The sequence below is a fragment of the Canis lupus genome, chromosome 36 (genome assembly GCF_048164855.1).
Source record: "Canis lupus baileyi chromosome 36, mCanLup2.hap1, whole genome shotgun sequence".
Taxonomy (NCBI): domain Eukaryota; kingdom Metazoa; phylum Chordata; class Mammalia; order Carnivora; family Canidae; genus Canis; species Canis lupus.
In genome coordinates this window covers 20907858-20923284 of record NC_132873.1, presented here as the reverse complement: position 1 = coordinate 20923284, position 15427 = coordinate 20907858, and the positions used below count along the sequence as shown (strand labels likewise).

Below are 15427 nucleotides of genomic sequence, written 5' to 3'. Positions count from 1 at the left end.
GTGGGACTCGATCCCGAGTCTCCAGGATCATACCCCGGGCTGAAGGCAGTGCCAAACCTCTGGGCCATCAGGGCTGCCCTAAATCCTTGCTTTTATATATAATATACCAACTCTTTTTTTATCCTCTGAATCTTGTAGGAAAAAAGGAGTATCTGCTTCCCTCACCCCTCCAGCCTACTGCCCTCCAGGGACCAGTTACTACCATTACCCTCTACTTTCAAGAGGGAAAAACCCTATTAGTACATTGAAGAAGAGATAGGAAATAACTCCCATTATTTTTTTTTTAAGATTTTATCTATTTGAGAGAGAGCACAAGTCGGGAATGGAAAGGAGGTGAGGGGCAGAGAAAGAGGGAGAAACAGACTCCCTGAGCAGCAGGGAGCCACCAGGGAGCTCAGTCCCAGGACCCTGAGATCATCACCCAAGCCGAAGGCAAATGCTTAACCGACTAAACCACCCAGGCACCCCTAACTCCCTTATTTTTGCAAAAGCACATGCTGTTCAAAGAAAGAAGAAACACCCTGTCTTCTCCCCACCAAAGTTTGTGTTTTAATGGGGAAGCTTTTGAAGTCTCTTTTTTACAGTCAGTTTCTGGTCTTACTGTAACCATCAACTCAACTTCTCACCCATTTCAGATTAGGGAGAAAAACATGTACAAAACAGTTGATAAGACCATCTACAAACAAGCATTCAGCCCTGAGACCCTGATAAGATGTTGGAATGAGTGTCTGGACAAGTCTTCCTTTCACAGCAGAAGAATGCAAGTGGAAGAGTTTAACAAGAAGAATTATTGGAAGAAGAAAGGCATTGCAATCGTCCCCATGAAGTTTTCAGTTGGCTTTGCTGCAACAAGCTATCATCAGGTAAGGCTTTCCTATGTGGTAAATAACCCTCAGGTCAGATGCACTTCTAGCCACATCAGCTCCTGTTGACTCTGGGAGAGTGCCATATTTTCCAGGTAGCGAGCCCCTTCCTCCCCCAGCACCTGGGAGAAATGTAAAGAACTCTCCTGGGCAGAGTAACCACATCTGTAAGCACGTTCAACACAGCGCAGTAGAAAACATGTCTCAGTGGCAGAAAATGGCATCAGCAGGCAGGCTGCCAGCATAACTGCCAGGTCACAGCAGCGTGACCACGACCACTACCCCACCCCACCCCGAACCATCCCTATCCCAAAGGGAACAAGAGCCTACAAGGCCTGTGGTGCTGAGCTCTCTGAGCCCAGATGTTATGACTTGGGCAGGAAATGGGCCTCGCCTGGTCTGTGCCCCAGACACCTCAGCTCTCTTCGGTGCCTGAAAGTCTAGCATGTTGTCCTGACAAGCTGGCTGTTTCCAGCCACCTCTCCCAGGCATCTGTGTCAATTCTAAAGGGAAAATGGAGGTACGTGGTCCAAAAATCCTTCCGGTAGATTTGCCAAAGGAAGAGGCCCCATCCAGAAGGGAGCAGGAAAAGTAGCAAATAGATGAGTCCATTAAATAACACAAGACTGGTACAGACAAGTGTTCCTAGCAATCCCAACAGGTCATATATGGGAATGCTGTTTAGAAACCTGGGAAATGTTATTGCCTCCCCATTATTGTCCACCAGAAGCAGAGGCTCCACAACTGGAAAAATCTTGTATACATTAGATCTCCCTTGTATATATACCATTGAAAGCATTTTTCCACTTATACCCAACTACAAGCAGCCAATAGACACACACACATACACACATAACAAAAGCTGCCCTGTCCAAGGAAATCTTTCTTAGGGAATAAAGCAGATGCCCCATAACCCTAAGCAACTAGAGTCAGGTAGACCTGAGAAATTCCTTAGCCCTGCCACTTACTCACTGTGTAATATTAAGCAAGTCATTTAACCTCTCTGAGTCTCGGCTTCCTCAATTATAAAATAAGAGTAATAACCCTTTCTCCTAGGATTGATGAGGATTCAACAAGCTAAGAAACAAACGTAAAGCACTTGGCAGGGTTCCTGGAGCACTATATAGTTAGATCTCTCTCCCCCAGAGATCTCATACACACCTCTCAGGGCTGCGGCTACTCCTACAGGCAGGATAAGACTCCCTGGCCGCCGGAGTCACACTCCTATTCAGATCCAGCATGCCCATTTTATACAGAGGTGCGAAAAGGTTAACCGTTATACCTACGAGCCTGAACTAACTCAGCAGCTAGAGCATAAATGATTCTAGATATCCACCTGTGTGGTTTTTTTCTCTGACACAAAATGTGTTTTTTCTGCACCGATCCTCCAACACCAACTAAGCCTGCAGCAATTCAGTTCAATTCTGACACTAACTTTAACCCCAAGTTATCACAGACCCCACAGATCAAGGGCTAGTCTCACAAGACTGCCTCCATTTCAGACACCAGCAAAAGTGAGGTGACCAAACTATTCACACTTCTGCCCAGGCAACTACAAATTCAGGGGTTTCGACTAGCCACCTCCCTTAGGTGTAATAATTTGCTAGAATGACTCACAGAGCCCAGGAAAGCACTTTACCTACTGTTGGTACTAGTTTGTTATAAAGGATACTACCCATGAACAGCCACATGGAAGAGATGGGCAAGGTATGTGAGAGGGAGTGTGGGGCTGTCATGCCCTTCCCCTCTAGCTTGCCAACCCAGAAGCTACCCGAACGCTGTTGTTTCCGAGTTTTATGAAGGTTTCATTACATAGGCACAGTTGATTAAGTCATTGGCCATTGGTGGTTGAACTCAATCTCTAGTCCCTCTCCCCTCCCTGAAAGTCAGAGGGTGGGGCTGAAAGCTGGAACCCTTTAACCACGTGGTTCGTTTTTTCTGGCAACAATCCCCAGTCCCCAGGAGCTGTCTAAGCTCCTCCCAAGAATTATCTGAACAGCAGACAAAAGACAGTAAATTCCCAGGGTTTTAGGACCACTATGCCAAAAATCAGGGACAAAGACCATAGATTTATTTTTTATTATACAACACTTCCCCTCATGTGATGGCTGCCCCTCACCTAAACCACAGTCTACTCTCTGCCATCATCCATGGGAGCCAACTTCTCACCTCGACACACACACACACACACACACAAACACACACAAATCCTTAAATCAAGCAATGACTTTAAAGCTCTATTTGGAAGATCTCCAGCTTCTTCACAGAGTTCCAAATTGATGCACCCAAGAATCACCAAGCTAGGAGTTGAAATGTGTAATTTCAGGGCAGCTGATGACTCACAAAGCTGGAATACCTACTCTTCAAACTAGGCATGGGTAGCATTGTCAGAGGGAGTCAAAAGGCCCATGATGATAAATATTGTCACTAGCATCTCAAGCCTGGCTGCCCCAAAGCTCCTCCAAGCCACTCTGAGCCTCCAGGCATCTCCAGACAGAATAAACTGAAGTCCTAATTCCTCCTCCTTCTCCTCCTCCCCCTCTTGGAATGAAAACTACCACATTTCCATTTGTCCAGTTCAACAAATAGTTATTTAGTGTCTCTGTGAGTCAGACTTGCTCTGACTTCTCTACAGGACACAAAACTGAATGAATCTCTCCATGAGACTCTCACAGAAGAGCTGGTCACCCCCTGTATTCATTTTCTGTGGCTGCCATAAGAAAGTACCACAGACTGGGTGTCTTACAGCAACCAGTTCTCCCAATTTATGCTCTCCCAGTTCTGGAGGCTTGGAGTTCAAAAACAAGGTGTGAGCAGGGAAATGCTCCTCAGAAATCTCCAGAGAACCCTTCCTTGCCTCTTCCAGCTTCTGGTGTTTCCTAGTGTTCCTTGGCTTGTGGCCACGCCACTCCGGTCTCTGCCTCCATCTTCACATGACCTTCTTTGCTCTGTGTCTTCACATGGCCTTGTATAAGGACACCAGTCATTGAATTTAGAGCCCACCATAATCCACTATGACCCCATCTTTATTAATTATGTCTGCAAAGACTCAATTTCCAAATAAGGTTGTATTCTGAGGTTCCAGGTAGACAGGAATTTGCAGGGGACACTACTCAGCCTAGTTCACCGAGAAGCAGGTAACTTATCCTTCCCAGATGGGAATGAGAAGTATTTGAGGAAGCTTTAACAGAACAGAGACCACAGATGTGGGTCTGAAGCCCGGGGAGCAGACCAGGAAGTGAGAACAGCGTAAGCATGAGCACAGGGCAGGAAGGAGCAGCAATCACACAAAGCAGGAAAAGACAGTGATGAACTGGGAAAATCTACTAGACCAAATCCTAAAAGGCCTCATATTGTATGAGAAGCTTGGCTTTCCCATACAGACAGACAATGGGGAATTTTGCCCACCTTGCCCAGTGGTGACCCTTCCTCGCTTTCATGATTTCATTCAATTGTCCCTTTGGGGAACCCTTCCCCAAGCCTCTCCAAAGCAGCTGGGTCTGTCCTCCCAGGACCCTAGGGCCCCTTATGCCATGCCCATTGTCTCACAGATCATTCTGCATTATAATGACTTGCTTTCCAACCTGTCCCCCCCTTACAGTGTGTGCTACTGTTTTGTTGAGGAAGAACCACATCTTGTTCACCTGTGTATATCCAGAGCTGAGCACAGGTTGGCACATAACATGTGTCAAGGACTTAAGAAATGTTTATATGTTACCTGAGTGGTCAGCCAGAGCCTTTAAGCAGGGGAGTGACTTTCAAATAGTTGGAACCAATACTCATAACTCCTGAGTATCCAAAGACGTTCCTATTAAAATCAGGTTCCTGGGACACCTGGGGGGCTCAGTCAGTTAAATGTCTGACTCTTGGTTTTGTCTCAGGTCCTGATCTCAGGCTCATGAGACTGAGCCCCAAGTCAGCCCCACGTCAGGCTCTGCGCTCAGTGTGGAGTCTGCTTAAAATTTTTCCCCCTGCTTCTCCCCGCCCCCACTCCCCCCCTCCCCCCACCACATTCATGCTTGCTCACACTCTCTCTCTTTTCAGGTTCCTTGGAATACGAATGTTCTTTACAGGTGACTTTTGCACGGAACTAAGCTTCAGAATTCCACCAGAAGAGACTGCCCCTCTGACCCTCCACACTCCGTGAGACCGGGGTTTCACTATCTTATTTGTTTATATTGAACCTCACTAAACTGAACTGTGACTTCTGGGTTGTTTTACTAGGCAGCTGCCCTCGTTCATATCTACACAGATGGCTCTGTATTGGTCACACATGGAGGCAATGAACTAGGACAAGGTATTCACACCAAAATGCTACAGGTAAGCCACGTAAAATTAAGTCATTAATCTCTCTGTGCATTGTGGACATGACTGACATTTGGACTAATCTTAGGGTGGATGATAGTTCCTTGTATCCAAGCCCTAAACTCTTGGCTATTTAGTTGAAAAACTTCTTTCAGATCAAATAGAATGTCTAACGTAGTAGAAGTCCCATGTATGTATAGATAGTCCTAGCGTGTGGCCAGGCTGTATGGGTGGAGGTGGTTGCTGATGAAAACGCCACTAATGAGCCCCTGGAGTGCTGCGTAGGTGCCCCACGCAGGCTTTACCTAGAGTAGGAGTTTCTCAGGTTTTCTACTTTGAGACCAGTATGAACGATTTTTAAAGTTTGGGCAACAACAGTAGGTTGCTATATACAATTTGGACAAGTAAGGACAAGTATGTCATCAAGTGCCATCATGCTATAATTTTTCAGGTATATTTTAACACACACATACATAACACAAAGTAGGAAGATATGAGCTCAAGAGAAAAAAGAATAATCCTTTAAATTGAATAACTATGATAAATTTATTAGATTATTATAGGACACATATGCAGCTTCTTACTCTCCAGCCCATTAGCTCCTTTAGAGGAGCTATGTTCCCTAGAGTCCTAGAGGACTTCTCAAGTCTGGTACCTTTTAGCCTCATTTCCCTCCTTTCCCCAGCTCCTGCCACAGATACAGGCACAGGTGCCAGGTCCAGCTAGTCATGGCTCCTGAACTCACTGGCTGCAGGGACGGGTCCAGGGGGAAGGCATGTGACCAAGAGCCTTTCCTGGGACTGATGTGTAGATGCTGGCAGAAAAGAACTATCATTCCCTTATGGTTGTTTAGCTCCTGTGCTGTAAACTAGGGGTTGTCAGAGGCAATTTTCCTGTGCCATCAAGAAAGCATGCCTATTCTTGGAAATAATATAGCCATTGTAGAAAGAAAATCAAATGTGAGAGGCAGCCAGAGGACTCTGAAGAAACCAGAGTCTTGAAAGAAAGAAAGAAAGAAAGAAAGAAAGAAAGAAAGAAAGAAAGAAAGAAAGAAAGAAACCAGAAAGACTTAGATACAGATATATGTGACACTGGCTCCATCTGTCCTTCCCAGATAGGGAACCCAATAAATTCCCTTTGGCTCTTCATCATCAAGAATAAAACTGTCCTTTTTTTTTTTTTTTTTTTCCATTTTACCTCTTTCTGGGGAAACTTAGTCTTACAACAGCATTAGTCTGTTGATCACCACTCAGGAACAGGTACATAACTGCAGACATCTGGAGAAACTGTTTTTGCCAAAACTAAAAGACAACAGAAACCAAAATAATGCTTCTTCTCTTCCTTCCTTCACTCCCTTTATTCTCTCTTTTGCGTTCTTTGTGATTAAAGATCTTTCTTTTCACATGTGTCTGCTAGAGAAACTACAAGAAAAAGAACAGAACAGAGAACAGTGAAGAGCAAATGCAAGAGGAGTATAAACAAGAGGGAACAAATAAAAACAAAATTTAAAAAAGAGAGAGAGGGAACAAATAGAAGACAATGGGAAGAATGGAAAGATAAGGTGGGAATGAGGGCAAGAGAGAAGACAGGCCCTCAGGGTCACTTGAAATTCATCTGATGCTTATACCAACAGATTCAGGACCAACCTCTGAACCAATCAGTCCAATCTCTCTCTTCCTGTCACTGCTACCAAATAAAACTCAGAAAAAAAGGAAGTCCTTAACATCCTAAACACTTTAATTTTTTTTTTTTTTTTTTTTTTTTTTGCTGGGCTTGAAAATATTTATTTTTCTCATAGGTGGCCAGCCGTGAATTAAAAATACCCATGTCTTCTATGCACATCTGTGAAACAAGTACAGCCACGGTGCCTAATACAATTGCTACAGCAGCTTCCATTGGTTCTGATGTCAATGGCAGAGCCGTACAGGTGCTTCCTCCTGTCTGTCTTTCCCTTCAGCACTTTTTCCATATTGCTGGTTTTCTTAGCTGGATACAAACACAAGCAGTTGGCTTCAGGGCAGTCATCTGTGGCACTAAACATAGGATAGGATAGCCAGACTGTCAGGAGAGGGTGCTAGTTTGAGTAAGCTAAACTGAAGTGACACATAATACAGTGGCTCAAACACAACAAAAGTCCCTTTTGTAACACGTAACAGTTCAGAGGGATCATTTGGTCATCAGGGCACCCTGGGATTAATGGCAGTTCCTCCACCTTCAACATGTGACTTTCATGGTTGCTCTGAGGATCATCAGCAAGGAACATGCCTGGAGGTCAGACCTGGAAGTGATCCAAGTGACTTCCACTAATCATCCACTAGCAGAACTAGTCTCAGGTCATGTCTACCTGCAGAGGAGGTTGGGGAAATGTGGAGTAGGATGCCATATGCCTGGCTACCATGGAACAAGGGGAGAATAAGGTTTGATGAGCAAGCAGTCTCTGTCCCTCGGAGACACAGAAAGAAGAAATCTGGGTACCAAGTAATGCAGAGCTGGGCAAGTTTCCTCTGACACAAGCAAGTTCTTGCAAGCAGGTAAGCAAGCAGAACCCCAGCCAAGTAGATATGGTTCAATTAAAGTGTCTACATCAGTGGAATTTTACCACAGCACTTACGCTTACCCTTTGTACTTATTTTCAAACTATTTTTTTAATTGCTTAATTTTCACTTCTTCAGAATAGCCTGTGTCTTTAATATCCCTTAATTCAAATATCTGATCACATGTACTTTTGAAGCAATGTCATGTTTCTGCTATATACTGTCCACTTTTTCCCATTGGGATATTGTGGAGGGATATATTCTCAGAACACTACACTTATGCTACGAAAAGCACCCACTTTCAAATCCATCTGATCTTCATGGAGACAATTGTTAGAGGCTAAAAACCAGAGGCTCTTTCACTCAGAACAAATACATAGGACACTTCAAATTCATGAGACCCAGTTTGGGGTAGGATCGAAACGAAGATAGGAATAGCTCAGTGTTAATGGGAATTGTCAACCCTAACTAAGCATTAACCCATCTTCTAGAGTTTTATGTTTCTGTGTTAAGGATCAGAAACTTTGCAGATCTAGGTTATTATAAAGACAAACTTAGTTATTTTCTCACTTCATATCCAAAACTAAGGCCTTCATTACAGTAGTTTGATGGTGGATGGATAAACTGATAGGAGGATAGACAGAGAATTGACTAATATTTCAGACCCACAGAGATATTGGCATGTTATTGTTGCAGATTGGAAAGCACATATTGGAATGAAAATAAGATGTTTTGTTCCTTTTATGTTAATGGCTGGAAAATACAAAATAATGTGCAAGTCAAAAATGTAGAAAAAGAGAAGGAATTAAGAGCACAAATAGAAAGGGGACCTGAAAGTAGAAATTCAGTTGAGCCCGTATTTTCATAGGAAGTGAACCAGGGAGGTTTAAAAAAAACAAAACAAAACAAAACAACCCTGCAGTAACTGATACTCTCCTCAAGGTCAGGGGCTGTGCTGTTATTGTCTCTGTGTTCCCAGCATATTAATATCAAGCAGTCCATAAACATTCACTGACCTAATCAGTTATCAGTTACTCTTCTTCCATAAAAATCCTAACTACCGGGCTCTTCTCTAATGAGGCTTCACTTCTTTACCCCTTCAAGAATGCTTGTCAGATCCTTCTGAAACGCCTTGAACCCATCATCAAGAAAAATCCAGAAGGTACTTGGGAAGACTGGGTAAGTGTTGCCCTCTGTTTGTGACTACAAATGAGAAAAGAATCCAAAGCAGTGCTGAGAACATCATGGCAACATACAGCCACACCCATACACAGGCAGTTTTTCTAAGAGCGGATTTCTGCAAAAGGGCAGGATCACAAGAGGTTGAGGCAGCTGCCCCCACACTGTATACCAGGTACGTGTGAGAGAGCGCACAAGGAGTAGCATCACTGAGAGGAGGAACGGAAGTGTGTGAAGAACACCCAGAAGACCTTACCCACTCTGCTTAAATAAGAAGAGGGAAAGACTTGGCCTTCCTAAGCCACACACACACACACACACACACACACACACACACAAACCATGTTTTAAATGGGGAAGAGGAAAAAAATATAAAATAAAATAAAATAAAATAAAATAAAATAAAATAAAATAAAATAAAATAAAATAAAATAAATGGGGAAGAGGAAAACTAAAAGACCTAATTGCTATTAAATATGTCTCAAAGGAAATGACTCATCTAATCCAACTTCACAACGTCCTTTATCTTATCTCATTAGAACAGTTATCTCATACACGTACACTTATCAAGAGTTCTAACATTTAGAAACAAAGCCCATACCTTGTGAACTAAGCCCCTACATCACGGATGTGCAGTAGGAGTCTATTTATTTGTTTAATTCAGACATCTCAACCCAATCAGAAGGGAATTGTTAGTGTAACCAGCTGAGGAAAACAATATGACAATGAGTTCTATTATTGGTAACAAAGCATCAGCAACAATTATCAAATGTCAATTTTGATACAGGGAATATTTTCATTGTCACCTCTCAGATGATGTATCTATTTTACTCTGACTAAATATGCCCATTCTGCAGATAGAAGCTGCTTTTGAACAAAGAATCAGTCTTTCGGCCACTGGATACTTCAGGTAAAAATTACAATCATGGGAAGACCTGGGTGGCTCAGTGGTTGAGCATCTGCCTTTCGCTCAGGTTGTGATCCCGGGGTCCTGGGATCAAGTCCCACATCGGGCTCCCCACAGGGAGCCTGTTCTCCCTCTGCCTATGTCTCTGCCTCTCTCTGTGTGTCTATCATGAAGAAATAAATAAAATCTTCTTTAAAAAATTACAATCAAAAAAAAAATTACAATCATGTCTGGGCTTAGCTGAGAAAATATGAGGTGACCCAATTGCTCTGGGGTTTAGGTCCCTTATTTGTAAAACAAGTTTTTATTATGTGATCATTGAGGTCCCTTCTAAGCCTAAAATTATATGATTTTATGTAAGCCTTTGAACTATGTCCAAAGAAATATTAAATAATAAAGATACCCTTATTGGGTAAAAAGAAAATTTTTAATATGACTTAGAACACCTCATCATCATTTACTATTCATTGTTGAGTAGTAAAAAAATATATATCATTATTAGAAATAACTTCCAACTCAGCTTTACAAATCTCCCTCCCATTACCCTAAAACCTTTCTGTTTTGAATCTCCTCTCTGGGCAGGAAGAAACAAGTAGGATGATCATCACCAATCTTCATTTGTGCAGTTTCTGTCAATTCATGTTAATTGAATGAAGCACAAGGAGAACTGATTGTCAAGTTCAGGAAGTGTATGACATCAGTTTTATAATCTAGTGAAACAAGTGACCAAACCAAACATACACATACAGAGAGAGAGAGAACAATAACACAATTTTCTCATGAAGAAGGAAGGAAAAAAGAAGGCAACAGCCCAGCCCAGTGCCCTGTACTTGAGTTCTGAATTTCTGAGTTCAGTTACCCAAGAAGAGAGCAAATCAGCCCACGAGCTGAGTATATCTTCAGCTTATACATTGCTGCATTGAATTTACGTGTCCCCTTTTTTTAAGCCCTGAATTATCATCAATTCCCCAATGAGTTGGGCTAGCACAATGTAGAGGGTCCCTTTGGGAATGCTGATAAAATTCAGTTGAGGTTCTCAATCCACAGAGCTAAAGCTCAAACCCTAAATGATGGATACAGACACATTGGGAGGTCCACATCAAAATAGTCAGTTGGATTCTCTCTGTTCTTGGCATCTTAACTGTAGCACAGAGTATCCTCTTTAAATGGAGGCATCTGCTGGTGCTGTAATTAGCTAGGTTGGAAATACATGCAGTAGTTTAAATGAGCTTAAAAAGCAGTTGAAATAAATATCAATAAAATGAATTACTATCATAAAACTTTAATAACTTTTAACATGAGTCAACGTTGTTTGCAACCGCACCACCACCACCACCCCAAGTTGAGAGGCTTGTTTTCTCCCATCAGGGGCTACAAGGCCTTCATGGACTGGGAGAAGGGAGAAGGAGACCCTTTTCCATACTACGTCTATGGAGCTGCCTGTTCAGAGATTGAAATTGACTGCCTGACGGGAGCTCACAAGGTAAGCCAAATATAACTTTCCTCTTGGCAAATTAAAAGAACAACCACAAAATTGTGTTGTACAAGTAGGCCAATTTCATTGTGTAATGCTTGTACAATAAGAATAGGATTTTTTTCAGTTCCTTGGAAATGTCTCACAATCCAGCCTCATTCTGAATTTCCACTTAAGAAGTAGTCAGGAAGGCATTGCTCCTAACAGTGGCTGGTAGTTGCCAGAGGTAGGTGGTAAGGGCGTTGATGAAGGGGTAGAGAGGTCAAAAGGTACAAACTTCTAGTTATAAAATAATTAAGTCATGGGGATGTAAGGTACAACTTGGAGACCATAGTTAATAATACTTCATTGCATATTTGAAAGTTGCTAAAAGAGTAGATCTTAAAAGTCTTCATCAAAAATAAATAAATAAATAAAAGTCTTCATCAGATGAAAAAAAATTTTAACTACACGTGATGATGGTAACTATGTTAACTAGACTTACTGTGGTGGTCATTTTGCAATACATACAAATATCAAATCATTATGTTATACACCTGAAACTAATGTTATATGTCAACTATACCTCAAAAAATTAATTTAAGTTTAAAAAATTTTTAAAGAAGTAAGCAAAAAAGAATAGTTCATGCCAGCCTAAAATGCATTGTTTTTAATTCCATTTCAGACAATAAAATTGCCTTCCAAAGTTTTTGCAAAAAATAAAAGGATCTGTTCCTAAAGTAAGGTCAAGTTATCTAATCTAAAGGAAAAAGTCATTTAGTAAATTGTCTTGAGTAAACAATTGAGTACATAGCAATGTGATGTTTCTCTAAAGCCAGTTATCCCAAGGGTACTGCTGTCCTTAACAATATAGATGGAGGATGGCTGTGAAAATAATTTTTTAAGTTCACTAAAATTAATCAAGCATCCTGCTTAAGGCAGAGAGTCATATTTAATCAAAAGTTAACAACTTAAAAAAAAAGTTAACAACTTCCACTATAAAAGGTAAGCCCATGAATATACCCCAGGTATTCTTGGAATAGAGATTACAGAAACCTTAAGTAGAATATAGTATATACAGTAAGAGACTCTTAACTCTAGGAAACAAACTGAGGGTTGCTGGAGATGGAGGGATGGGGTAACTGCGTGATGAGCATTAATGAAGGCACATGATATAATGAGCCCTGGTTGTTACATGCAGCTGATGGATTACTGAACTCTACATCTGAAACTAGTGATACACTGTATGCTAATTGAATTTAAATCAAATAAGTTATAAAAAAAGAATATACTATATCCAAAATATAGAAATTGTTGGGAAATTTAGAGAATGGACCAATGACACATGTAAATTCCATACACAGGTTATTCCAACATCATCTTGAACCATCTTACCTGAAACTAGAAATAGTCAATTTATGTAAAACTGGAATGAATTTGCAAATGCTGACTTGCCAATCTTATCAAAATATCTTTGATTACCCCATTGTTAGTAAATTTGTCCATCACTTAAATTCTATATAAATAAGATATAAAATACAGGGGCACCTGGGTGACTCAGTCAGTTATGCGTCTGCCTGGCTCAGGTCATGAGCCCAGCATTAGGCTCCCATACAGTGGGGAGTCTGCTTCTCCCTCTGTCCCTCCCTCCCCCTCATGCTCTGTCTCTCACTCACTTTCTCTCTCTCAAATAAATAAATAAAATCAGGATGCCTGGCTGGCTCAGCGGTTGAGCATCTGCCTTTGGCTCAGGATGTGATCCCGGAGTTCTGGAATCGAGTCCCACATCAGACTCCCTGCACGAAGCCTGCTTCTCCCTTGCCTATGTCTCTGCTTCTCTCTCTGTGTCTCGAATTAATTAATTAGTTAATTTTAAAAATCTTTAGAATTAAAAAAAAGATAGAAAATACAGTAAATGGGGATCCCTGGGTGGCGCAGCGGTTTGGCGCCTGCCTTTAGCCCAGGGCGCGATCCTGGAGACCCGGGATCGAATCCCACATCGGGCTCCCGGTGCATGGAGCCTGCTTCTCCCTCTGCCTGTGTCTCTGCCTCTCTCTCTCTCTGTGACTATCATGAATAAATAAATAAAATCTTTAAAAAAAAAAAAATAAAAAATAAAAAAAAAATAAAAAAAGAAAATACAGTAAATGAAGGGATGCCTGGAGAGCAGTTGGCCTCACATCCCACTTGAGTTCATCCTTAGGATATATCATATCCCCATTTTCATTCTAGATCATTGTGAAGAAGTAAACTCATAAAATTAGGATCACAGATTGTTCATATGATTATTTTATGTTTCCTAATATTTTTTACATGATGGTACACATAGGTAATGATAATATTGATACAGCACACTTTTGCAAACAAGGAAGTCATGTTGGCAAGTGACCAGCCTAAGAATCCTGCCCCAGACCCCACAGAAGTCCAAGTGTCAGTGTCCTGACACACCTGTAACCCATTCAAGGCTCCAAACTCAGTGGAAAGCTGTTTTTAAATTTTTTTTTAAGATTGTTTATTTGAGAGAGAAAGAACATGAGCAGGAAGGTGGGCAGAAGGAAAGGGAGAAGCACACTCCCCACTGAGCAGGGAGCCTGATATAGGGCTTGGTTCCGGGACCCTGGGATCATGACCTGAGCTGAAGGCAGGTGCTTAACTGACTAAGACACCCAAGCACCCCTGGAAAGCTGTTTTTAGGAATCAACTAATTTTCTGATCCTCCACCCTGAAGGTGGTGTTGCCAGATTTGTTGCTAGCAAATATAAATACAGGATGGCTGGTTAAATTTGAATTTCAGATCAACAACAAATAAATTTCTGATATAAGTATGCTCAGTGCAGGGTTGGGACATACTTATTTTACCTGGCAATTCTATCTGGCGGCCTTGATATAAATCTCTGAAGAAACAAATCTCATGGGGGTCTTCCAGAATTTATGATAAAGTTAAAATCTGGTTGTACCTGTGCCTTCCTTGTTACTGTTTAAGGTTCAGTCATTTTGGTATCACTTCAGCCCTTGAAATAATTTATTCCTTAAAGAGGCAAAACTTCCTTTAATTAAAGGGAAATCAGAGAAATTAAATGACAGGCCTGTTACTGTTGGATATTTATGGTCGCTGAACCAGAATATATGCCAATCCCATTAGTGTGTATCTATCTCTTCCCCTTGTCCAACACCCCTAATGCAAAATATACCATTTTTTCAAATGGAAGTAAAGGCCTGCTCTGAGGTGTGTCCAATCTGCTGCCTTATCTGTTGAGAATAAATGAAGGCTGGTCCCAATGTCCATAGAAGCTTGTCTGAGAGGTCAACATTTGAGTCAAAAAAGAACTGCCGATATCCAAAGAGCTAGATAGAAAGTAGGAGCCCAGCTAGTGAGCCCAAGCAGAGAATGCTGATATTGTCAGAACAAGCGCATGGGGGCAGGAAGAAAGTCCAGAGATATTCCCAAGATAGACCACTGGCATTTTGGGGCTTTCTGTGACTCCTAAACAACCTATCTGCATGCCAAAGCATAAGGGCCAAATTAGTGTGATGTTTCTTGGGAAATTAAGTAAATTAGAATAGTCAAAGTTGGTCTCAACATTTTCCCTTAATATGTTCCAAGAACTTTCAATCTCCAATTTCATACATGCCATAGCTATATGACTTCCTCAGTAAAACAGCAATAATACCACCTACATCAAATCATCATGAGGACTAGATGAGCTCATTAATTGTATTAGAACAACAAACCCAGGTTTACAATCAGATGAACAACCAGGATCAATTATTTACTAAGTGACACTCAAAGGCACTAACATACCATGGACTTTGGAGTCACTTAGGAGAAGTCAAAACCATGATGACAAAAGATCTTCTGGGGTCATCGACATTCCTGGTACTAAAGTTGAAGAGTTTGTCAGATTTCTTACCACCCCTAATATTGATGAGGTTCAGTGCCATGTTAATTTACCAGCAGGCATTCTGAAATACCTGGAGACCTTTTCAATAAACTTTAAGATGATCTTTTTAATTTAAGTTTTTATGGTGAGGTAATTTTCATTTTTTTTGGCAGAAAATCAGAACGGACATCATCATGGATGCAGGTTGCAGCCTAAATCCCGCCATTGATATTGGGCAGGTAGGTGCTGGCCCACTGAGATGGATGCCACTCCCTGAAAAGTCATTGCAGGATAGGTAAGTACTT

General features: G+C 41.5%; 1 protein-coding gene across 7 annotated transcripts in view; it reads left to right on the top strand.

The window, feature by feature from the left end:
• Positions 1-15427, top strand: part of LOC140625899 (aldehyde oxidase 2) — a 63217-nt gene that overhangs the window by 31122 nt on the left and 16668 nt on the right. For all 7 annotated transcript variants that reach the window (XM_072813576.1, XM_072813575.1, XM_072813578.1 and 4 more), the window contains 7 exons: positions 636-863; positions 5088-5183; positions 6967-7095; positions 8807-8881; positions 9739-9791; positions 11157-11271; positions 15296-15361. In XM_072813576.1, the coding sequence (XP_072669677.1) occupies positions 636-863; positions 5088-5183; positions 6967-7095; positions 8807-8881; positions 9739-9791; positions 11157-11271; positions 15296-15361 (762 nt within the window). The remainder of the gene's footprint in view (positions 1-635; positions 864-5087; positions 5184-6966; positions 7096-8806; positions 8882-9738; positions 9792-11156; positions 11272-15295; positions 15362-15427) is intronic.